The 27,794-nt window shown below is 37.8% G+C and overlaps 2 protein-coding genes across 2 annotated transcripts; both read left to right on the top strand.

Annotated features, from left to right (window-relative positions):
• Positions 1–230: 230 nt before the first annotated feature.
• LOC117318695 (zinc finger protein 271-like) lies at positions 231–8,041 on the top strand. Its single transcript, XM_033873652.1, has 3 exons — positions 231–311; positions 2,543–3,642; positions 4,831–8,041. The coding sequence occupies exons 2-3, from the start codon at positions 2,778–2,780 to the stop codon at positions 7,245–7,247; spliced, it is 3,282 nt and encodes a 1,093-aa protein (XP_033729543.1). The 5' UTR covers positions 231–311; positions 2,543–2,777; the 3' UTR covers positions 7,248–8,041.
• Positions 8,042–13,693: 5,652 nt separating this feature from the next.
• On the top strand, positions 13,694–25,248 carry LOC117318701. The gene is made up of 2 exons (XM_033873660.1): positions 13,694–13,941; positions 22,630–25,248. The coding sequence occupies exon 2, from the start codon at positions 22,783–22,785 to the stop codon at positions 24,913–24,915; it is 2,133 nt and encodes a 710-aa protein (XP_033729551.1). The 5' UTR covers positions 13,694–13,941; positions 22,630–22,782; the 3' UTR covers positions 24,916–25,248.
• The last annotated feature ends 2,546 nt before the right edge of the window (positions 25,249–27,794 follow it).

Genomic DNA, 27,794 nt, shown 5'->3' with positions numbered 1-27,794 from the left:
CCGCTTAATGTATTGACCGCGCTTCGTCAATTTAAATTTTCTCTGAGAAAACAAAAGAATTTTCAATAATTTCTAACAGAGTCAAAAAAATGTTGAAACGTCCTTATTTCTAATCATCTTGTCATGCTTGTATTTCAATCGAATAAGGAATAGAACGTCGATGGAACCGGAAGCCAGTTTTGTGCCATGTCGTTACCTGTTGCTTTATTTTTAATGCGTCGCATTTAGGATAATAATTTAACCAACATGGCGTCCGAATGAGAAAATGGAGCATCGGACAATGCAAAGCCATATAAATGCACTGTATATGAGTAAGTGTGAAGGTAGTTTCGTATTTTGTGGTCCTTAATATATTAATATGACGTTTATTTATCACGCATAGGTGCATTAATGCTAAGATTCTCGTCTGGCGATTCCCAGACTTCAAAGTTTAGGTTCTCGATTCCTGTGTTACCTGTTTTGACGGATCTCCGTGATGGGTACTACGTAGATATGCTCAACTTGTTAACGCGCTTAGTTAATTACGTACTTTTTGGACGCCAGGTAACGTCCATGAGGGGGTCGGGATGATCTACTGCACATTTATCATGTATATAACCAGATTAATTAGTAGACAGAGCTAGTAGATCGAGGTAGCCCGAGTTTACCTGTCCGGTATCTCGTCCTATACGTACAAGTATACAGGTATATGAGGTCTTATTACGACATGACAGCCTGTCAAAAAATTCTTGTCGTGACCTCAAATATTATTGGAGTATCCGCTGTCATGATCAGGGCCAGACGAGACTCGGGCTAACATTGTTGTTGAATTGTTCTTCCAGGATGTACTGTACTATACGTATACTAGACCATTAAATTATATTTTGTATTACACATATCTATTTTGATCAAATAAGACTTTATAACCGACACATGATAGCCAGGATGCTGTACAGGTAGCCAGACACTGTCCATTACCTGTATGGGGTATTCTGCGCACACACCTGATTGACTCTAGTGCATTACTAGTCTACCTGTTGTCGAAACATATATAGTCTACTTAATAACTACCCGTACATTGTACTAGTGGACTATATACGTAGTTGTACAAATAAATCGGGGCCGCGGTGGCCAAGTGGTTAAGGTGTCCCGACACTTTATCACTAGCCCTCCACCTCTGGGTTGCGAGTTTGAAACGTTAACCTACGTGGGGCAGTTGCCAGGTGTACTGACCGTAGGCCGGTGGTTTTTCTTCGGGTACTCCGGCTTTCCTCCACCTTCAAAACCTGGCACGTCCTTAAATGACCCTGGCTGTTAAAAGGACGTTAAACAAAAACAAAACAAAAGTACAAATAATCTAACCCTGTCTCCTTCGTTCCTGCAACAGCCAATACGTAAGATATGTCTTTTGGTAAGGCTACATGTTCGTTGTTGGAGCTGGTACAATCTACTATCACCTGCTTTCCAAGTCCACTACACCATTACAGGGCTGCCACCACCATACAGTATAGATCCACAATGTCAAATGTTCACTAGCTTTGGGGACAGCTTAATGTTTTGCTTTATCTGGTAAAATTAGATTGAAACTTGTATCTCATACTGCCTTAAGGAATCTCTTTCTTTTGAATAGAGACACATAACATTTGCGTCTTTGTTTTTATGTTTTTAAGTTTTGTTTTTTTTTTTTACAGCCGTGCAATTGTGGAGTATTTATTTGAGAATCAGATAATGTTACACTGTACTGCATCCCAAAATTAGAGAAATCAGAATGCTCGTAACTTGTCAAATACAATGTACATGTATACAACATAAAATTTTCTAATTATAGGTAAAACCAAATTCAGACCCAAAAAAGCAAGCCATGTTACATTTTGCCAAGGGTTTTGATTCTGTATTGAAGATGAAGATGTACTCTATGAGGGGTCATCTACCTGACCACCTGGGTTGTCTCTCCGGATATTTCAGTCCCTCAACAATAGCATCTATCACCTGATAATTTACATCGCGTCCATCAAAACTATTAAAGTGATTTCAGAGCTTTTTCTCACTGATTTGTGAAAAGGCCTTTTTGTCTTATCTTGGGGGGAAAAAATGGTAAATTGGGAAAGATTTTTTCAGTAGTAAACTGAAAATATTGGGAATTTGGCTTAGATATGAAATAATTTCAATTGGGAATGGGTTCCATTAATGGCCCCAAAAAGAAAAGCCCCCAGAAAAAGCCCTGGATTTCCATGTACCTACATATACATCAATATTTTCAAAAATGCAACAGAGACAGCGATAAGGTTGCAATTGTGTTATGATTGATTTGAAAACAAACTTAATCCTATACATGCATATCTATTATAGATGTACAGTGTATGTATATATATGGAACTTTTACATAACTATAAGTGTGAAATTATATAGGAATTGGTAATGGAATCTATCTTTGTCTTTACCTTTATAGAATATCGAACATTACATTATTTGTCACTTGAAAAGAATTCCTGAAGTAGTGTTTAGGCCTCTTGTTTGTTCTATTTGATTTATTAAATTAAATATTTAATTTATTTTATTATAGGTAACAGACTATCATCACAAGATATGATGTGATTGTATACTGAAGAATCATTGGACCATGGAGACAGCAACACCCTTCCCCAGTACACCCTCACCAGGTACTCACAACAAGGCAGGGAAACTTCGTCAAAAGAGAATCAAAATATTCCCATGTAAGGGAGATAACCAGGTCACAGAATGTTAAAACATTGACAGATTATCCACAAATTGAAAGAAAGATACCGGCACAACTGGGAATGGATGCTTCAGACATTGGAACTTTGTCGATAGAATCTAGTGAATATGATAAAAACAATGCAAGTGATTTGGGAAATGAGTCTGATGTTGATGAAGATGGTTTCCTGGGAGACGAGGACCAGTTAGAATTAGAATTAGAAAAACATTCAAAGTATAATTTTGATTCTCAATTTCCAAATGTGGATTCATTCAATATCAACATTGGCTCAGATCATTTTCAAATTGATGATCAATTCAGTTTGTTCGGTGAAACAAAGAACAGTAAAACAGTTCAAAATATTAACACTTTGATGACTGACAATGCTGTGATTTACTCGAAACATTACTCAACATTGGAAAATGGATCAGAATCGCATTGTGATTCAGATGATGAGAGTCCGAGTGAGACGGGAGGTTTTCTTCACTTTCAAAACCAGTCTGATACCTCCGATTACCTAGAGGATGAGGAGGAGGATTCAAGATCCGAGGACAACAAATTGGTAAAAGAAGATAATGATGATGAAAGGTTAGATGAAAGAGAAAATCACATGATTATTTTGAACAGTGATGAAGGGAAAGATGATGATGATGATGATGAGATTGACGATGAAGCGGATGATGAAGAAATAGATTATATAAATGAAAGGAAAGAAAATGAAACTGATGATGATGACAATGTTGACGAAAGTGCAGATGATGATGAGAAGGCAGATGGAAAGAAACACAATGGTGTAAGAGTGGAGGAAAAGGATATTGAGACATTTGAAAATGAAGAAAGTAACGAGACAGCAGAGGCAATAATAAATGAGAATACACCAGAATTGTTCGATGGAACTGAAGTTGAAGTCGATGAGGAATCTACAGATATGTATATGGTGTTCAAAGGTACAGCTTTAATTTGGGGTAGTAATATTGTTCTCTCTGAACTTGTTAAACACGCTACAGAGCTGACAGATTATGTACACAGCTTGCTCAGAAATACAGTATCCATGGTTTTGCGTCCACTATTATGGCCTTACAGCCTTTTAGATGACATGGTACCTATGGTATCAACTTCACTAATAAGTCTTGGGAGTATTGTATTGTACACACTTGGCTAGCGAAGTTGCCATGGTATAGAAATACATCTAATTAGCACCAACGAAGGGAAAAAAATGATAGGTGCATCCTTAAAGTGAACGCTTTTAAGTCTGAATTTTTGAAACTTCACAGATATACTGATTGTTTTTGTTTTGTTTTTTTTTGTTTCTTGATCGGAAATCCAAGATGCATATGGCTGCCTCGGCCTCAGATTGGTCGACATTTAAATATTGTTTGATTTCAATGAAGATTGGTATATAAGTGAGCGTTTGAGTACCATATAACCCTCCTAGTACAGTACTGTAGAAGTTTTGAGGTATGCCAAACAATGGTACAACTGTGGGGGCATTTGGGGGACTTCTGTAATGCCCCCCCCCCCCCCCCCCCCGAACCCATTACATTTAACACTGGTTCATTTAAACTGAAAAGAAAAGAAGAAAATTGAATACTTTGAGTGTGTGATACAAATACAACAGCATGGATTATATAACTCTGGGTATTATATAAAGTAGCTACATGAGCTTATTCTTGCTGTTAATTGATTATAATTACTTTGTCAGAGATATGTAGCAACTTAAACCCTATTTTTAGTCAAGCCTCATCAGATTGCCTGTGATCTTGTGTCGACATCTCTATGTAAACAATCCTTTGATATACATGTACATTGAACTACACAGCTTTTACATGGAAACATTACACATTACATTGTCATGTTTGCTTGAAAAATCTATGACATTTATATCCACTGTTAATGACGTCATAGAAAGGCAATTCAATTAATTAACTATAAGCTATTGTTATTTAAATTGATCACATTAAACTTTAGCAAGGATATCGATATTATTTGGAGAATTGGAATAGAAATTCAAATTTGAACATTTTTCCAAATGATACAAATTTGTAGATATTTATTTGCCATACAATGTATTTTAGTCTTTTGTGTAACAAATCTTTAGCCATGTCTTATATGTATAGCTTATGTTTATTTTGTAGATGTGGAACAGCAGGATTTTGGAATACTGGCCCCCTCCATACTGACTGACACACCTCCAGATGGTAGAGAGTCATCCCCGTTGGAGGGTCATCTGGCTGGAACTGACCTGTCTAGTAATGGATGCTGTTCAGACAATGAAGAAATCATGTTATCTACACAGGAACAGATACCATTACCGACGCCAGTGGTTGGTATTTGTGGGAACAGCCTCGAAGATGATACAGAATCTGAAGTGAGGATGCTGTCAGCTATGGAACATAGACTTAACAGCTGTGACAAATGTGGTAAGTCCTTCAGTACGAAGAAGCAGCTGAAGCGCCACCTCCGTACTCACACCGGAGAGAAGCCTTACAGGTGCGGCGTGTGTAGTAAAAGTTTCCTGGAGTCTGCCAAGTTGTGGCGACATCTTAAGACTCACACCAACTCTGGAGTGAAACATTTTAGATGTAGTGTTTGTGATAAAGGATTCACAGAACTGAGAAGTCTTCAGCAACATGAGAAAGTACACACGGGGGAGACACCATATAGCTGTGAGGTTTGTGGTAAAGGATTCATCCGCGCCGGACATCTGCAGCGCCATTTTATGATTCATACTGGCGAAAAACCTTTTAAGTGTGAAATATGTGGTAAGGGTTTCAACGTCGCGGGGAACCTCCCACGCCACATGCGCACTCACGCGCTGGAGAAATCATTCAAGTGTGACGAGTGTGGTAAGTGTTATAGAGAACAGGAGGATCTACAACAACATGTAAAGATACACGAAGGTGTGAAGGCGTTCAACTGTGAAAAGTGTGGTAAGGGGTTCGACAAGGCCAGATATCTACAATGTCACCTTAAGATCCATCTCAATATAAAACCGTACGTCTGTGATGTCTGTCAGAAGTGTTTCAGTAAAGCTGACCATCTGGAGAGGCATCTGTCTACACACAACCCCAGTAAAAGCAGGCCACACAGGTGTGATATGTGCGGGAAAAGTTTCGGCAAAATTGACAATTTGAAGTCGCATCAGAGAATTCATACTGAAGACAAACCATTCAAATGTGAAACATGTGGAAAGGGGTTTATTTTCTCGGGAGATCTACAGATACATCAGCGTACACATACGGGAGAAAAACCATACCGATGTGAACTTTGTGGTAAAGATTTCAGCCAAGCTGGCACACTTAAACGTCACGAACGTATACACACTGGAGAAAAACCGTACAAATGTGATATCTGTGAGAAATTGTTCGCAAAATCAGGGGATGTGGAAAGACACATTAGAACTCACACCGGTGAAAAACCGTACACATGTGATATATGTGGTAAAAAGTTCAGTCAGGCAGGAACACTCGGAAGACACCAGTGGATACATACAGGGGAAAAACCATACAAATGTGAGGTCTGTGATAAAGGGTTTATCAAGTCTGCCGACCTTGTACGTCACATGACCACTCACACAGGGGAGAAGCCATTTAAATGTGATATTTGTGGGAAGGGCTTGAGCGATCAGGTCACATATACAGCACACTTAAAGTTACATTCAGGAAAGAAACCACACAAATGTAAAGTTTGTGGTAAAGGGTTTATAGAGGCTTGCACGCTACAGGTACATTTACGTACACACACGGGCGAGAAGCCCTACAAATGTGATGTCTGTGGTAAAGGTTTTAATCAGGCAGGTACTGTCCAGCGACACATGGTCGTACATACAGGTGAAAAACCACACAAATGTGAAATCTGTGAACGTGCATTCAGCAAAGTATGGGACCTGCGACGACATGTAAGGACTCATACTGGCGAGAAACCGTACAAGTGTGAAATCTGCGGAAAGGGATTCAACCAGGCGGGCACTCTACAGATCCACTCTCGGATACATACTGGGGAGAAACCGTATGAGTGTAAAATCTGTGAGAAAGGTTTCACAGAGGCTGGTCACTTAAGGACTCATATGCGAATTCACTCAGGCGTGAAGCCATACACCTGTGATGTTTGTGGTAAGGGATTTATAGGATCAGGCAGTCTAAAGAAACACGTTCGAACACACACTGGAGAGCGACCATGTAGGTGTGAGGTGTGTGGTAAATCTTTCAGTCAGACTGGAACTCTTCAATCTCACCTCCGGACACACACTGGAGAAAAACCCTATGTATGTAAGGCGTGTGGGAAGGGTTTCCGTGTGCGGGGGACATTACGACGACACCAGACTACACATACTGAAGAGGAACTGGAGGGTGCGGAGGTTGGTGATGACAAGGAAACATTTCACCAGGACACTTTACAGTTGGTATTTCTTCAACAGGAGTCAGAACTAAAATGTAAAGCAGGGGAGGTAACTCTGTCACTTGAATCTGAAGGGGATTGTTCAGATCCTGAAGAAGAAAAGAATTCTAAATCAAAAGACGCCAATTCAGAGGAGAAAACTCTTGTCTTATGATTCAGATTAATTCCTAGTAGGAGGATTTTCCTATTTCTAAAGGAGAAGAGATTTAATTGAATGTAAACAGAACTTACAATCATATTTAATGGAACAACACTTCACACAATGATTGGACAGGGTTATACATGTAATCAATATTGTTTGGCCTGTTCAGCTTATTAGATGGTTGTGTAATAGTTCATGAAAAACCACAAAAATTACCATACATGATACAAAAATGTCACCTACATATAAAAGTATTAATTTTGAAAAATGTAAAATATTCAAACAGATTTGAATTTTCACAATGACTTAATGATAATTTTTTACCTGTTATATGTCTTCAGCAGAATATGTAAACAGCCAAAATTAAAGTCCCTAAAAAAAGCCTTGAAAATAACATGAATGCAGGAATGCAAAATTACTCTTTGAGATATTTTCATTGTATTGCTATTTTACAAAATATTCCAGTGATCATTAGTGTGGCGGTATATTATCTAAAATGTAAGTTAAGGTGTCCATGTTGTTGAGTATAGACAGGCCTTGGTCCATCCATTGCTGCCTTTGTTAGACCTTTCGTGACCAAAACTGTAAATTGCTTATAGATACTCAGGTCCACATGAAATATGGATGTCACCTTTTTTGTGACAAACTGGCAGAAATAATACGAAGTCCCTGTGTTTATAGAATCACCATAATTTGATTAACATGTTATCATGGTGACTGAAAACAAGAAAATATCAGATACTGTTAAAGCTGTGCTTTAATGGTTTACATTTTTGCGTGGTAAGTTTGAAATGAACCATATATTCCTTCACAATTCATTTTTTTTATTCTTTCAAGTCATTTATGAGTGCAATATTTTGATGTTTTATTTTTTATTGATAACAGACATTTAAATTCATGTTTTGTTAAGGATATTAGTAAATTTATAGGGGAGACAGCAATAAGATTTGACATGATAAAATGTTAATGTATAGTTTATGTTGTTATGGTTATTTTTTCAACTGACACCTCCCAAATGCAAGCTACTAATGAGGATGGTTGCCACCCAACCAAAAACCACAGCTACCAAGTAACTAACATTAACAAGTTGTCATGCAACCAACAGCAATCCTTCTATAGTCAGGGCAGGTTTATCTGATGTTAGTAGTAGTATCGATTGACCCCAGACCTACACAAGAAGTCAAATAGATTTCTGTATCAATTTGGACTAATGTTAGTAGATATCTTATAATATTGGTCTCCAATCTTGATATTTAGAATCAGAATTTTAAAAAAGAGAGACTATATTTGTGACATATTTTGCAAATTGGTGCAATCTAGATAGGAAGCAGCCTTTGAATGTTGATCCCGACAAAGTGACCTAAAACGGTCCAGGGAAAGTCATCAGCTTATCCATGTTGCTGCATTCGTGAGGCATCTTGCCTAAACCCAATATCCTCTAGGCTCACAGTTCTGAGACAGTAGCATGCTGGGATAAAGGTTTACAAAGTTTGTTCAAATGAAATAATTTAAAGGCAAAGGGTAAGGACAGTGGGTCTGACATCAGTTGCATTGGATGAAGGCCTACCGAGTAAGTGCAAATAAATCACCTTTACCCTTATTCAAGGTCACAGGGATCAAGTGTTCTAGAAATATTTAACCAACATCTTCACAATCACCAATTTGCCTCACAATCAATGGACCTCAGGCACGGATTCAGGAATTTGAAAGGCGGGGGGGGGGGGGGAGGGAGTTCAGAAATGTAGTGATAATGCGAGTCCCGTAGGTGCAAGTCAATTTTTTTTGTGAGGGTTCTGGGGGCTAAAATTTCGGAAATTGAAATGATTATAGCAAATTTTGCCAATCTTTCAGGGATAAGATTTCCGTTAAAGGTTGGGGGGGGGGGGGGGGGGGGGGGGGGGATGTTGATATTGACATAGGACCAGGACCCAAAAACATAATAAAAACTGGATATACTACAGATTCAGTAAGTCTTATTAATAACAGCGTTGAACTGCAGACACCTCGTCACTTCTGTCGCCTTGTTTGCATATCGCCTCCTTTTATTAGGGAGCTGTCATTATTTAAAGCAGAATTAAATAGTTAATTGACATTTTCCAATTTTACATTTTTAGCTCACCTGGTCCAAATTAAAGGACCAAGGTGAGCTTATGCCATACCAAGGCGTCCGTCCGTCATCCGTCCGTCAACAATTGACTTATTTGACTTCTTCTTCATAACCGCTGATCGGAATTTGAAAAAAATTTGGTCAGAAGCATCCCTATGGGTAGGGGACTCAAAATTGTACAAATGATGGGGCTGACCCCCTGGGGGCCTCTGGGGCAGTGGCCAAATTGGGTCAATTTGGGTCAATTTGGCGCTATTGATATAAACGACTTCTTCTCTCAATCCAAGCAATGGCCATCGCTCATATTTGCCTGGTAGCATCACTATGGGGTGGGGATTCAAAATTGTACAAATGATGGGGCTGACCCCCAAGGGGCCTGAGGGGTGGGGTTGAATGTGGTCAATCAGGCTATATTAATATAAACGACTTCTCTGAAACCAAGCAATGGCTATCGCTCATATTTGCCTGGTAGCATCATTATGGGGTGGGGATTCAAAATTGTACAAATGATGGGGCTGACCCCCCAGGGGCCTGAGGGGCGGGGCTGAATGTGGTCAATCCGGCTATATTCATATTAACAACTTCTTCTCTGAAACCAAGCAATGGCCATCGCTCATATTTGCCTGGTAGCATCATTATGGGGCGGGGATTCAAAATAGTACAAATGATGGGGTTGACCCCCCAGTGGCCTGAGGGGCGGGGCCAAATGTGGTCAATCGGGCTATATTCATATCATTGACTTCTCCTGAACCAACCAATGGATATCTCTCATATTTTACTGGTAGCATCACCTTGGGGTAGGAATTTGAAATTGTACAAATGACGGGGCCAACCCCCCTGGGGGCTAAGGGGTAGGGCCAAAAGGGGTCAGTTTGCAGAATTGATATAAAAGACTTCTCCTCTGAAACTAAGCAATGGATATTGCTCATATTTTACTGGTAGCATCCCTTTTGGGTGGGGATTCAAAACTGTACAAATGGTAGGGCTGACCCTCCAGGGGCCTGAGGGGCGGGGGCAAAAATTGGTCAATTTGTTTAAATTACTTCTTCTCTGAAACTAAGCAATGGATATTACTCACATTTGTATGGTAGCATGGTTATGGGGTGGGGATTCATAATTGTAAAAATGTTGAGGTTGCCCCGGGCCGCTAGGGGGCTGGAGGTGGGGCCAAAAGGGGTCAATTTGGCTTAATTAGTCCCCTGCCGTTTGAAAAACGGGGGGACTATAGGTTTACCCTCCGTCCGTCTGTCTGTCTGTCTGTCCGTCTGTCACGCAATAGTTGTCCGGACAACTCCTTCTAAAGTATTGCTCCGATTTTAATGAAACTTGGTATACATGATCAGTATAACATGTAGTTATGCATCCCACATTTTTTTCTTCGAAAAACCATTTTTCAAAATGGCTACCGGCTTCTCATTTGTTGAGGCTTGTCCGGACAACTCCTCCTAAAGTACTACTCCGATTTTAACGAAACTTGGTATTCATGATCAGTATAACATGTAGTTGTGCATCCTACATCTTTTTTCTGAAAAAAACAATTTTCAAAATGGCCGCCGACTTCTCATTGGTTGAGACTTGTCCGGACAACTCCTCCTAAAGTACTTCTCCGATTTTAACGAAACTTGGTATACATGATCAGTATAACATGTAGTTGTGCATCCCAATTTTTCTTTTCAAAAAAAAAAAAAAAAATATCAAAATGGCCGCCCGCTTCTCATTGGTTGAGGCGTGTCCGGACAATCCTAAAGTACTACTCCGATTTTAACGAAACTTGGTATACGTTATCAGTATAACAGGTAGTTTAAAAAATGGGAAAATAAATAGTTGCACTCCTGGGTCAGGCAGGGGACTTTGTATTGCTGTTGCAATAGTATCCAACCTTGTTGATTTAAGCAACTTATTCTCTGAAATTTCTCAATGATTTCAGTGGTAGCATCCTAATGGGGTAGGGATTCAAAATTGCATAAAGGAAGGAGCTGACCCCCGGGGGGCAGAGGGCAGGGTCAAAAGGGCTCAATTGGTCTAAACAAGTTCTTCTCTTAAACTAAGCAATGGATATCACTCACATTTGTGTGGTAGCATCCCTATAGGGTCGCGCCAAAAGTCAATTTCATTTATGCATTAATGTACTTTTTGGCATTTTTAGTATTAAAATAAAACCAATGTACATGTACCCATATAAAATGCTTATGATATAAATTGACATAGCAATACCAGCAACAAATATACTTAAGCATCATTTTTGTTTCATATCTCATGAAACCAGGTGAGCGATACAGGCCCTCTGGGTCTCTTGTTTAAAAAAATATTATTCTAATCATTGCTTTGGGCTTAATCTTAGTTAAGGATACTGTATATTTGTCTTCAAAATACATGAAAAGTATTTTTATCAACAAAATTTTAAAAGTTGGATATGGGAGTGCGGAATTACGTTTCCGATCGTCTTCAAATAAAAAACAAGAGTTGTTGGAGAACAGCATAGCTCATCGCACAAATGTTTGTCAATAAATAATTAAAATGCATTGATTGGTATGGTTTCGCAAATTGCATTAATAATATCTATATATATATATTGTATACTTTATCAGATTGTGTTTTCATGCAATTTTCAAAACGATACCAAATTAAATATATACATGTAAATCATTTATTGACACATATTTGGGAGACAAGCTATGCTCTTGTAAATAGAATAAATATTTTAAATAATTGCTTTTGTACCTATTTCATTTCTTTTTTGAAAACAAAAATATCCTAATGCGAGTTGTCTCCCTTGAAATATATGACCCCATATACATTGTCTAATGTGAGCATTTTCACATTGTTTGTATTGGTTTCATTCCAAGAAGGGATGATGTAACTCTAGCGGGACTCTTTCACCAAATATAAACACACTAGTACAATCATAAAGTGATTTGTTTCTAGTTTTCAACACTTGCACTACAAACTTTAAAAAATATTCCGAAAATGTTTAAAATCCCCCCCCCCCCCCCCCCCCCCCCCCCCCCCCCCAAAAAAAAAGATTCAAAAAGAAAAAAATGAATTTGATGGGATAGTCTTACTCCAGGGGGACTCTATTGCCTAATATCAACACCCTAGCTAGCACAATCATAAAGTGATGAATTAATACCTTTCAACACTTGCACCAAAAACTTAACAATAATATCTTAAGTCAAAGATTTTTCAAAAATCTGTTTTTCCCAAGCAATGTTTTAGTTTGACTCGAGCAGGGGATAGTTTAACCCTCACAGGGACCACATTACCATAAATTACTATGCCTTTCAACACTTGCACCAAAAACGTAACACCGAGGTGACAACATCAACTTTTCCTTTTTAACAACAGCTCCCATGCACAGTGATACGGATGCGTACATCAGTTAACAAATATAGGTACACTTAACAGTACAAGGTACTCTTTCTCGATTTGAAACGAATTTCATAGATATGTATTTAACAAAATATCGAAAGTGTGCGAGATTGCATGAACGTACCCCGGCTCTATCTTTAATGAAAACACAGACATGCGAACATAATAACATTTGATAGATAACGGAAAATAAATGTTAGTAAATAAAGATGAAAAACTATCACAGTTTTATTTTCAGAGATTAGTAGTTTAGGGCGAGAGAATAAAAATGAACAAGACTCAGTTTTATCAAATTATCACAGCTGATTAATTTAATATGAGAAAAAAAACTAATGATTGAACACTATAGCAAGGGCACCGTGTTACTAAATCCTAAGGTATCTTTCTGATTTGAGCAGAGGCGTGTATATCACTATGGGGAAGTGTTATGTTCGGTCAGAGACATATCTGGTTCGGTGTCCAGAATACCATGTAGGGTGAATTAAAAGAAATTCAGTTATGAAAGAGAAGTATGCAAAATAAAAGCAAAATCCAGCCGCTAGAAAAACTTCTAAAAATGTGTACAGGCGACAATAACAAACAAACAAAATATACCATATACCACGATAATGAATAAATGTAATATCACAAAGTTTACGACAGATCAACCTTCCCTTTACGATCAAAGTTGTATACGTACAGGGATCTACTCGCGCCTCGTATGTATACGTGGTCTATTTTTAGTATACACCTCATGCGTACATACCCATTTCTCTTTATCAAAACGAAAGTATTCTCCTCTCCTTGATAACATATTTTCACAATCAAAGAAGTTTTTAAATACCTGCCAAATATTTTTATTGACTTTCGTAATATCGTTCAAACTTTGAGATTATACGAAAATTACGCTTTGAAAGAGAATGTTATGTAACCTATATATAGCTACTTCTCTGTAATGGGCGTTTCATGTTGTGGATTTTAATTATTACTTGTTAACTGGATTATTTCGTGGATTATTTCGTTATAGACCAGTCTGACTTCTATGGGCGGCCGTTTTAATAGAAACAACTCGGCTCTTACACTTAGGTTTGTGTGTGTGGCACAGATGTGTACTTGACCTATGAAATATGGACTAGAAATGACCTCCACAGCTGATTACAGGAAGTTATCGAAGCAGAAACATGTTGATGTGGGGATATCAAGAGCCATGTTTATGGGATTTACTGATCTTAATGCCACCAAACCTTGACAGTAAGTAATACCTTATCAAAGATAGGGGACCACTTTAACAGCATTACTTGATTTAAGGAAGTCCCTAACTTCAAAAGTTACCAAGGAAAGCGTTACCTGTTAATACGTTATACACGTACTGTACATGTCTGTGTACGTTATACACGTACTGTACATGTCTGTGTACGTTATACACGTACTTCACATGTCTGTGTACGTTATACACGTACTGTACATGTCTCTGTACGTTATACACGTACTATACATGTCTGTGTACGTTATACACGTACTGTACATGTCTGTGTACGTTATACACGTACTTCACATGTCTGTGTACGTTATACACCTACAGTACAAATGAGTACATGGCTGTGTACATTATACACGTACTGTACATGTCTGTGTACGTTATACACGTACTGTACATTTCTATGTACTGTCACGTAGTTAGTTTTTATTTATGTATGACATGTAATTATTAGCCTGTGTATGTATGTATAGATACGTGTGTTTATGTGAGTGAACGAGTGCCTTTATTTATTGTCGTGTTCATGTGCACGTGCCGCTCTCCAGGTGAGACGATCTATATTTAGCGTCACACCTGGATAACCGGCTCGGGTACCTGTTTTACTGAATACACATTATTTTAAGTAGCACACAGGCCTTTGAGTCGTTATTCCGATATACAACTATTCGTCCCGTGAAACATGGCCACTGGCCGAGTCCAATTCAATATGTTGACAACAGCATTTGTCACAGTACGTTATACACGTACTGTACATGTCTGTTTACGTTATACACGTACTGTACATGTCTGTTTACGTTATACACGTACTGTACATGTCTGTGTACGTTATACTCGTATTGTACATGTCTGTGTACGTTATACACGTACTGTACATGTCTGTTTACGTTATACACGTACTGTACACGTCTGTGTACGTTATACACGTACTGTGCATATCTGTGTACGTTATACACGTACTGTACACGTCTGTGTACGTTATACACGTACTATACATGTCTGTGTACGTTATACACGTACTGTACATGTCTGTACGTTATACACGTACTGTATATTTCTATGTACGTTATACACATACTGTACATGTATGTATGTTATACACGTACTGTACATGTCTGTTTACGTTATACACGTACTGTACATGTCTGTGTACGTTATACACGTACTGTACATGTCTGTTTACGTTATACACGTACTGTACACGTCTGTGTACGTTATACACGTACTGTACATATATGTGTACGTTATACACGTACTGTACACGTCTGTGTACGTTATACACGTACTGTACACGTCTGTGTACGTTATACACGTACTATACATGTTTGTGTACGTTATACACGTACTGTATATTTCTATGTACGTTATACACATACTGTACATGTATGTGTGTTATACACGTACTGTACATGTCTGTTTACGTTATACACGTACTGTACACGTCTGTGTACGTTATACACGTACTGTACATATCTATGTACGTTATACATGTATTGTACATGTATGTGTATTATACACGTACTGTACATGTCTGTTTACGTTATACACGTACTGCACATATCTGTGTACGTTATATACGTACTGTACATGTCTTTGTACGTATACACGTACTGTACATGTCTACGTTATACACGTACTGTACATGGCTGTACGTTATACACGTACTGTACATGTCTGTTTACGTTATACACGTACTGTACACGTCTGTGTACGTTATACACGTACTGTACACGTCTGTGTACGTTATACACGTACTATACATGTTTGTGTACGTTATACACGTACTGTATATTTCTATGTACGTTATACACATACTGTACATGTATGTGTGTTATACACGTACTGTACATGTCTGTTTACGTTATACACGTACTGTACACGTCTGTGTACGTTATACACGTACTGTACATATCTATGTACGTTATACATGTATTGTACATGTATGTGTATTATACACGTACTGTACATGTCTGTTTACGTTATACACGTACTGCACATATCTGTGTACGTTATATACGTACTGTACATGTCTTTGTACGTATACACGTACTGTACATGTCTACGTTATACACGTACTGTACATGGCTGTACGTTATACACGTACTGTACATGTCTGTTTACGTTATACACGAAGTGTACGTCTGTGTACGTTATACACGTACTATACATGTCTGTGTACGTTATACACGTACTCTACACGTCTTGTGTACATTATATACGTGCTGTACATGTCTGTGTACGTTATACACGTACTGTACATGTATGTTTACATGATACACGTACTGTATATGTCTGTTTACATGATACACGTACTGTACACGTCTGTTTACGTTATAAACGTACTGTACATGTCTGTGTACGTTATACACGTACTATACATGTCTGTGTACGTTATACACGTACTGTACACGTCTTGTGTACTTTATAAACGTACTGTACATGTATGTGTACGTTATACACGTACTGTACATGTCTGTGTACGTTATACACGTACTGTACATGTCTGTGTATGTTATACACGTACTGTACATGTCTATGTACGTTATACACGTACTGTACATGTCTGTGTACGTTATACACGTACTGTACATGTCTGTTTACATGATACACGTACTGTACACGTCTGTTTACGTTATAAACGTACTGTACATGTCTGTGTACGTTATACACGTACTGTACATGTCTATGTACGTTATACACGTACTATACATGTCTGTGTATGTTATACACGTACTGTACACGTCTATGCACGTTATACACGTACTGTACATGTCTGTTTACGTTATACACGTACTGTACATGTCCGTGTATGCTATACTCGTACTGTACATGTCTGTGTACGTTATACACGTACTGTACATGTCTGTGTACGTTATACACGTACTGTACATGTCTGTGTACGTTATACGCGTACTGTACACGTCTGTGTACGTTATACACGTAGTGTACATGTCTGTTTACATGATACACGTATTGTACATGTCTGTGTACGTTATACACCTACTGTATATATCTGTACGTTATACACGTAGTGTACATGTCTGTGTACGTTATACACGTACTGTACATGTCTGTGTACGTTATACACGTACTGTTCACGTCTGTTTACGTTATACACGTACTGTACACGTCTGTTTACGTTATACACGTACTGTACATGTCTACGTTATACACGTACTGTACATTTGTTTACGTTATACACGTACTCTACACAGACGTACGTTATAAATGTACTGTACATGTCTGTACATTATACACGTAGTGTACATGTCTGTGTACGTTATACACGTACTGTACATTTCTGTTTACCTTATACACGTACTGTACATGAATGTTTACGTTAAACACGTACTGTACATGTCTACGTTATACATCTAATGTACATGTCTGTGTACGTTATACACGTACTGTACATGTCTGTGTACGTTATACACGTACTGTACATGTCTGTTTACGATACACTCCTACTTTAGATGTCTGTGTACGCTATACACGTACTGTACATGTCTGTGTACGTTATACACGTACTGTACATGTCTGTGTATGTTATACACGTACTGTACATGTCTGTTTACGTTATACACGTACTGTACACGTCTGTTTAAGTTATACACGTACTGTACATATCTGTTTACGTTATACACGTACTGTACATGTCTGTGTACGTTTACACGTACTGTACATGTCTGTGTACATTTACACGTACTGTACATGTCTGTGTACGTTATACACGTACTGTACATGTCTGTTTACGTTATACACGTAATGTTCATGTCTGTTTACGTTATACACGTAATGTACATGTCTGTTTACGTTTATTGATTCATAATGAATTATACTATAGTGAATGTAAAAATTAAGCGTTATTATTATATTTTGGAAAAATGAAACCTGTGCCAACGGCCTAGGTTTAGAATTGGTGTAGGTTCTCATCTGTCGTGGTTCGATCGCCGTCTGTAATATTAATATTTGCTTGATAAGTATGAGTGTTTCTGACCAATAATTCTATATAAGGTGTCCTGTCATTGCCACCATCTTTAAAACTTACTTTGTATTATAATTACTCCAAATATCACTAACGTGATATCAAACGTATAGATATTTCTTCATAAACGTCGTCTGGTTTGTAATGTAAAAAGACCTACGGAAGTGACCTTTACCTTGAATGTTGAACGAGAAGTGTATTACAAGTATGTAAATCTGTAGGAGTTGGAGGAAAAGCACCGTCAATAACTATATCTAAGAATATGACAGTAAAACAAAACAATGTAAGATATTTTGAAAATTTAATGATTTTACATCTGATTCTTGTCTATAAAAACTTACATTTTCCACATGAATATAGTAAATCCTATGGTTTTATCAGACCAATGTTAATGTTAAACCACCTTTCCGAAGGAAGCAGCACAGTTGCTGTTTGTTTATTTGTTTTGATTTAATTTTTTTCTAGACTGTAAGACCACCACAGCTATTACAAGTATCTGTGTTATCAAATCGTATGTTTATCTATACCAGAAAAAAAATTATTATAAGAAGGTGATGTATGTTATCAAATATGTTTATTTTTATATAAATCTTACAATATATAACATTTAACTATCGGCAAATCATAAATATGTTATACACGTGTATTATCACAATTCCAGTTAATATACTCTGATAGCAGACGATGTATTATATTTAGCTGCCTCAATTCTCAAGTAGTACGTGCAGACTTTATAGCAGAATATAGATGTACGTAAATGACACAGCTGTCTTGCCAGTTAAAGGCAGTTGGTGAAATTCTACCGCCTACAGGCACGAACGGCTGTTTTTCCTAATTAAGGTCCTTTTCCTTTGCGTAATTGTTTACGGCGTGTTATAATTTTTAGCTTTATAGTTTCTATGTCTGTGTATGAATACTTCACGGTGTTTTTCATGATATATTCGCTACAAACTGTCCCTCTGACAATTGTAACCTGGTATTTAGTGCTTATGATACCGTTATAAAGTCTAGTGATACCTTCGTGTAGTGAAGTACATCTCTTATTACATAATCTGTCTCGCACATGTGTTACATTAGTATAGCGACGTACGTTTGTACATGTGATCTTATTACATAATCTGTCTCGTACGTGTGCTATATTTGTATAGTGACGTACGTTTGTACATGTGATCTTATTACATAATCTGTCTCGTACGTGTGCTATATTTGTATGTACGTTTGTACATGTGATCTTATTACATAATCTGTCTCGTACGTGTGCTATATTTGTATGTACGTTTGTACATGTGATCTTATTACATAATCTGTCTCGTACGTGTACTATATTTGTATAGTGACGTACGTACGTTTGTACATGTGATCTTATTACATAATCTGTCTCGTACGTGTGCTATATTTGTATGTACGTTTGTACATGTGATCTTATTACATAATCTGTCTCGTACGTGTGCTATATTTGTATAGTGACGTACGTTTGTACATGTGATCTTATTACATAATCTGTCTCGTACGTGTGCTATATTTGTATGTACGTTTGTACATGTGATCTTATTACATAATCTGTCTCGTACGTGTGCTATATTTGTATAGTGACGTACGTTTGTACATGTGATCTTATTACATAATCTGTCTCGTACGTGTGCTATATTTGTATAGTGACGTAAGTTTGTACATGTGATCTTATTACATAATCTGTCTCGTACGTGTGCTATATTTGTATGTACGTTTGTACATGTGATCTTATTACATAATCTGTCTCGTACGTGTGCTATATTTGTATAGTGACGTACGTTTGTACATGTGATCTTATTACATAATCTGTCTCGTACGTGTGCTATATTTGTATGTACGTTTGTACATGTGATCTTATTACATAATCTGTCTCGTACGTGTGCTATATTTGTATAGTGACGTACGTTTGTACATGTGATCTTATTACATAATCTGTCTCGTACGTGTGCTATATTTGTATGTACGTTTGTACATGTGATCTTATTACATAATCTGTCAAGTACGTGTGCTATATTTGTATAGTGACGTACGTTTGTACATGTGATCTTATTACATAATCTGTCTCGTACGTGTGCTATATTTGTATAGTGACGTACGTTTGTACATGTGATCTTATTACATAATCTGTCTCGTACGTGTGCTATATTTGTATAGCGACGTACGTTTGTACATGTGATCTTATTACATAATCTGTCTCGTACGTGTGCTATATTTGTATAGTGACGTACGTTTGTACATGTGATCTTATGACAAAATCTGTCTCGTACGTGTGCTATATTTGTATAGCGACGTACGTTTGTACATGTGATCTTATTACATAATCTGTCTCGCACATGTGTTACATTAGTATAGCGACGTACGTTTGTACATGTGATCTTATTACATAATCTGTCTCGTACGTGGGCTATATTTGTATGTACGTTTGTACATGTGATCTTATTACATAATCTGTCTCGTACGTGTGCTATATTTGTATAGTGACGTACGTTTGTACATGTGATCTTATTACATAATCTGTCTCGTACGTGTGCTATATTTGTATAGTGACGTACGTTTGTACATGTGATCTTATTACATAATCTGTCTCGTACGTGTGCTATATTTGTATAGCGACGTACGTTTGTACATGTGATCTTATTACATAATCTGTCTCGTACGTGTGCTATATTTGTATAGTGACGTACGTTTGTACATGTGATCTTATTACATAATCTGTCTCGTACGTGTGCTATATTTGTATAGTGACGTACGTTTGTACATGTGATCTTATTACATAATCTGTCTCGTACGTGTGCTATATTTGTATAGTGACGTACGTTTGTACATGTGATCTTATTACATAATCTGTTTAGTTCATGCGATACCTTCGTATAGTGAAGACCTCAGTTTTAAGTTGTCGTCTGCTACATCCCCAGACATAACAGGGATATCTGTAAGCAGTTGTAAACACATAAATAACACCACTGAACCGTTCCATCATTTAGTATCAAATTTCCATACATATATTACTACAGGTATTTGTAATGTAAATATACACGTATGCATAGGATTATCTAAATATATTAAAGGAAAATTGACGTGAACTGGTTGTTCTTTGTAAACTGAAATTCAGTCTCAACAGAAGGACATTAAAATAAGAATATATCACTAAAGGTAAGGTTACCTCACCAGCAGTAACAGTCATAATGTTGAATTTAGGTTATTTTAACCTGTAATGTTTTACTTGAGCGATAAAGTATCCAAAGTAATGTTCAGCAGGTAAAATGTTAAAGTCACATAGGCCAGACTTCATTAAGATATAGATCTCCGTATAACATATTGAAACAAAACTGTTAAGAGTTGACAACCAAACCGAAAGATTGGAGTACAATGTCACAAAGTCAAAGGTCAGAGTCAAACGGGTAATTATTAATAGTTTGTTTCTTTTTACTGTCGTTAAAATCGTGGATATGCTACATAAAATGATGACTTAACGCAATTGTGAATGACGTCATAGCGCGTGCCATCTGTTTTTCCCTACCCCATCTGAGACTGATTTTTATCTACCGTTGACAGGAATGTCCACTATTTTACCGGAATGATATTTATAGAATCTATTATTATATTGAATCATAGGTCTGTTCCGTGGTCAGGGATATCTTAACCAGAGTGTAAGACTTTGATTAGTGTTGTACGAGGCTTGCCGACAAGCCAAACTCTTACACGAGGGTCGAGATATCCTTGTTTGCGGGTCAGATCCATGTTTAAATATATGTTCCTCGTCTCGCTTACTTGCAAGCAAATGTAAGTTTTCTCAAAAGCTTTTCATCGCGCCATCTACATTGCTCCTTCGAATGTGCGTCAAACGGATGATGTCATCATTTACGACATGGTTACTCTACGCAAAATGGTGACGTTACGTTATTTTGAGCAGCATCATACATGTAAAGCCAGTTGTCTTTACCCCTCTGTGTGATTTATGTTTTTTTTTATCCTGTAACGTATGTGATAATTTGTTATCTCATTCTAGGTTGAGACAAGCTTTACGTGCTCAACAAAATCATTCTCTCCCATGGAAGCGAGACATGGGAATCTCAATCTTCGGGGTAAGATAATTAAGCTGCCGAGCACACGGCAAGAATCGTGTTTGGCAACTTCAGAATCTTCCCCTCGAATTTAGATTCCCCTGTCTCACCCTCGAGGGGATTATATTAATCCCATCCCTAGCAACCACGGGGTCACTCTGTGAAATATGTGAGAAAACACATTTATAATCCATAGTCTTGTTATTATGAATACTGTTGCTTTGAATTATCTTTGCTAACAGGAAATCAAACGGTATATGATTACTTGTTTCGCTATGATCCTAAAATAACCATGTGAAATAAGTAAAAATCATATGAAATATCTAGGTTAGGTTGATTTTAATGAATTAGATATGGTTTATTTTTGAGACAAGGAAATGATATCATATTATATATATTTCCTCCTATTAATAATAATGTTTTATGATTACGAAAACATCCAGGTGAGCGATATATACCCTATGTACCTCTTTACTACTTCGAATAGTGGTTCGTATTTTACTTTCACTTTGCATATAATATACACGTGTTTCCTGTAACTTTCTGAAAAAATGTATTACAATGTTTATATCGTCGACTACTCATATACTACGTCCATTGATCAAGCTTGTCTTATCTTCCAGATTCCTCCATCGTTAACGAAGATGGCCACTGATGACAGGATGAGGCTCCATATATATGTTAAACATGTCGGCACTGGCTCTGCGATCCACTGAAAACCTAAAATCAATGTTGTATCAAGAACCTTAAAACATGACGAATAATTACTGAGGAAGATGGCCACTTCGGATCCTATGAACAAAGTTGATGAATTACGGAAATGTGTAATATGTTGGGAAAGATTCAAAGACCCGAGACAGTTGCAGTGTGGACATGGGTTTTGCTTCGAATGTATAGACATACACTTCAAAACCCACGGTAAAAACTACGCACCGTGTCCAGTTTGTAGAAAACCGTATTGGCCTGATGGGCGAGACGCCAATAATCTCCCTAAATCCTTGATTCTTCGTCAACTTGTGGACATAAAACCATCGGCGGATCAGGGCTGTGAGACAACCGGATGTCGTCATAATAGTGCTTCGTGGATGTGTTTGGTATGCCGGAAGTGGCTCTGTGATGCGTGCAAATCACAGACGTGTGGTGTCGAAAAGGACGATGAAACCCCTCATAACGTGTATACAAAGGAACAAATCGGCCCTGGGCTGTTTGATATTGTGAGGAGAAGCCGCCATAAAGTATGCTATAACTGCACGACACATGACATAGAATGGTTTTGTCCGCAGTGTAGGACGCTTGTCTGTAAACTGTGTAAAGCCAATAGTCACATACACCACAAACTCAAAGACATTAGCCAATACACACGTGACACGCGCGAAGATATCAAACAGACCATCGCGTCACTACAGAAATTACAACAACAACACCGGAAGGACCATGATATTTATAGGGATCTCCAAGTCGTCGTCAAAATTGAGCTTTTTGACGCAAGTGATTGCCAGAAAATGATGGAAAGATGTACACGTGACATTGACAACTGTGACAGAATAGTGATTCTGTTGACACAACTTCTCGAGTTTGGCTCTGATGTTGTCATCGTCGATACGTTTCGCAACCTAGAAGAACGGATATCAACGGAATTGGGACAGTGCCATTCGTTAGAGCCGCTGTTGGCTAAATTAAACAGCAGGGTTATTGAATGTGATGATGCGACAGCCACCTGGATTGATGCCTGTTACACAAATCCAAGGAAACATTTGATTTCAGACTCGGGTGTAGGCTCCCTGTCATTGAGCGAAGAAGGAAGTGAAGAAGAAGAAATTCTCCCCGACAGTAATCCTTGCGAAATGTTCAACTGTGTCAGTAACGCAAAGGCTTCACTTTTGTGTTTAAAGTGTAAAAAGTGGACTTGTGATTTGTGTTCAAAAAGACGCTGTGATCAAAATAACTCGAACCATGACGCATTGTCCGTACAAGACATGGGCCGACAGTTGTATGACGTCATACAAAGGAGTAGAAACCATACTTGCGCAGCACATACTACAAAGGAGGTTACGCACTTTTGCCAAAATTGCAATGTTTTGGTGTGTACGACATGCCGAGTCAAGGATCACCTCGATCACACAATGATCGATATCATCGATAAATACAGAGACTGTTGCAAAACATTAAAATCATACAAAGAAAAGTTGCAGAATTCTGTCCGGAGATATAAAATGATCCGACAACAATTTTCGGAAATTCAGCAGTCACCGTACGCGGATACACTTAATCCATCGTACTGTGAGGATGTCCTCAGGAGGTGTGATGCCGGGATAGATACCTGTGAGGACTTGATCACACAAACCACGTATCTCCGTCATTACGGAATCCCCCCTGTCGTCATCGACATGTTTCGGGAACTGAACTGTCAAGTTGAAGACGAACTCAAGGTTTGCCCGTCCGACTTCGTCACACCCCTGCGGCGGATGGTGTGTGTCATTAACGATACCTTAGAACAATCGGACAGACATGGTGATGATAGAGTGACATCCGATGGCGATGCTAATGCTGATATCGAAACCACTACTGAAAACGTTTCGGAGTCTCCGACGTCACCCGAACTCGAGAGTAACGCTTCGAATGCATCAGTGGGAAATGGTCCAGAAAGCTCAGCATCAAATACTCCATTGCTTAATGGTGCTGAGGCTAGCTCATCGAATGTCTCGGCAAATAATGCCCCAGACATTCCCGGATCAGCTCGACGTCGTGTGGTAATGTATGCACGTAATGCAGCCAGCGAAATACCTAACAACCCCAACGCTAGCGAGGAAAGCAACGCTAAGGCACATATCAGCTATGGCGGCATGTTACTGGAATGCATTATTGCATTCTTTCGTTACATAGCGCGAGTTCTCTCCGGATCTTCCTAGTCTTTATCTTGTGTATTTAAACAAAATTAACGAAACCCGTGAGTCCTTCATCTTCCAATGGGAATCTCTGTAGGTTACTTGATAAATAACTTTAATGATAGGAAATGGTACACGAAAATGTCACATTACATACGTATCTTACGGATGGTGTCGGCATTACACTGCGAATACGTTGGAACCTGAGGGTAACTCACAAGTGAATAGACGATGTCAATAAAATCAGAAATAAAAACAAACTAAACCTATCGGACAGACAATAGTCAGACACATGAACAAGTGGATAGCAATGTCGATATTCCATGACGATGATATTCCATGATGACGATATTCTATGATGACGATATTCTATGACGACGATATTCTATGATGACGATATTCTATGATGACGATATTCTATGGCGACGATATTCCATGATGACGATATTCTATGACGACGATATTCTATGATGACGATATTCTATGATGACGATATTCTATGACGACGATATTCTATGATGACGATATTCCATGACGACGATATTTCATGGCGAGGATATTCTATGACGACGATATTCTACTGCGACGATGTTTTATGATGATATTCTATGGCGACGATATTCCATGACGACGATATCCCATGATGATGATGTTCTGTGACAACGATATTCCATGACGACGATATTCCATGATGACGATATTCTATGACGAAGATATTCCATGTTGACACTTCTCGATGACAACGGTATTCTATGGCGATGATATTCCATGATAATACTATTTCATGACGATATTCGATGACGACGATATCCCATGACGACGCTATTCCCCAATGACGATTTTCAATAATAACGATATTCTTCTATGACGGTGATATCCCATGACGACGATATTCCTTAGCCAAGGTAGGTTCATCGATCAAAATATACTCCTGTTCCTTACGTTTTATGACTGTAGATATTGAACAAGATCTCACGAACGTTAAACCATAGCATAGGGCATTCACATTATATGATACTGTACGTTAATGTACTGTGTATTGCAGAGTGTTTAAGGTATGCGAGACGTTTCTTTCAGGAGTTAGCCCTGTGATTATCAGTTGTTTTGTATCAAATTTTCATTTCAAATTTATCTAAATTATCAAAGTATTATCTAATTTATCAAATTATGTCATATTTAAGCATTGAACTGTTACCAAATGGTAGTATACAGTCGATATGAATACAATTTGGGTGACAGATAAATATTTCATGTCGCCCTAACGGGCGACATTCTATTTATCTGTCACCCAAATTGTATTCATATCGACTGTATACTACCATTTGGTAACAGTTCAATACTTATATTTACATTCATAATTTTATCTTATTTACTGTAGCTTAAGACGCGTTTAAATTTGCCGCTTCTCCCATCACTGACGTCATCAAGTTCAAAAACCGGAACAGCCGAAATTTCCAGAAGGAATAATATAGTCCCTCATGTCGTTATCAATAGCAATCACATGAAATGTTTTTTGCACAATTTGGCTTTATATTATATTTTATAAACGTTTGTAGATATCTTCAAATTGTTCACATTTGCATAATTTCTGATTGTTTAAAAATAAAGCCGTTTTTCGGCGCAATGATATACGGTTAACATTTAGAAGTGATGCGGCGTTGAACGGGTATTGCACAGGACAGACTCGATTCCCCGGAAACACTTATGCTTCTATCGACTGGATTTACGTTATTTTCAGAGGAATATCATCTCTTAAATTCTAAATGAACGTCGTCCTGACAGTAGGTGAACACGATTCTAAGGATATTTTATTAGAAACAGAATCCAGTCTAACCGGTCACATCAGTGTCGCTAACTTAGCAGACGATGTTCAACTTCACAGGGGCTCGATTTTGGAGTAAGGTAGGCCTTTGACATCAGTGAATAACCACATACCTATAATTCAGTATGCATACACAACCAGAAACCATGTTGATACTGCCGATTTTTCGCAAGATTTTTTTTTATATAAATGCTGGACTTTAAATGTTGTCGTGTCTGGCATTTCTGACAATTCGACAACGAGCCCCTGTGTGACGACAGTGACAATTTGATTCCTTCCTATAGGCCTAGATCAGCAATATAGAGCTTATAATAATTTTGTGTCGAGTCGGTCGACTTCTTTTTTTTTATTATTCAATTTTACTCTCATAACTTGCTTTGCTTTTTGTAGTGGTTTATGTAGATAAATGCTAGCATTCGAAAGTTCTCTAGGCCGAATGTAACTGGGGACCATTGTTTTAACCTATACCTGAAGCTGTATTCCTACACTGACCGAATCACTGTAAATTGTAGTATACAGTCTCATGAATACAATTTGGATTACTAACGACATATAGCCAAATGCAACACAGAATGTAAATATTAATTTATGAATCTAATAAGTTCATAATTTATATCGTTTTGGCTATTTGACGGGAGTTAGCTTGATTAACGATTAATTGTGAAAGACATACGAGCTAATATAAAATTATTCGCAGATGACACCTCTTTGTATGTCATTATCGACTCACCTAGGATAAGTGCAGTCGATTTGAATTTCGATCTTCGTAAAATTCATGAATGGTCAGTGAATTGGTTGGTTAACTTCAATCCTACTAAAACAGAAACCTTATTAATATCCAAAAAGACTAATTCCCCAATTCATCCCCCACTACATATGAACAATATTTTGCTTTCTGAGGTCAGTTCACATAGGCATCTCGGTTTGACTCTGTCCAACAATGGCGGTTGGACTGATCATATCAACTTGATCATATCCAAGGTTTCACCAAAATTGAATATTTTACGCAGATTCAAATTCACTTTAGATCGTACTTCCCTTCAAACTCTGTATTTTACTCTTATCCGACCTATTTTTGAAT

Source organism: Pecten maximus, unplaced genomic scaffold (genome assembly GCF_902652985.1).
Source record: "Pecten maximus unplaced genomic scaffold, xPecMax1.1, whole genome shotgun sequence".
Lineage (NCBI taxonomy): Eukaryota > Metazoa > Mollusca > Bivalvia > Pectinida > Pectinidae > Pecten > Pecten maximus.
This window is presented reverse-complemented; position numbering and strand designations above follow the sequence as displayed.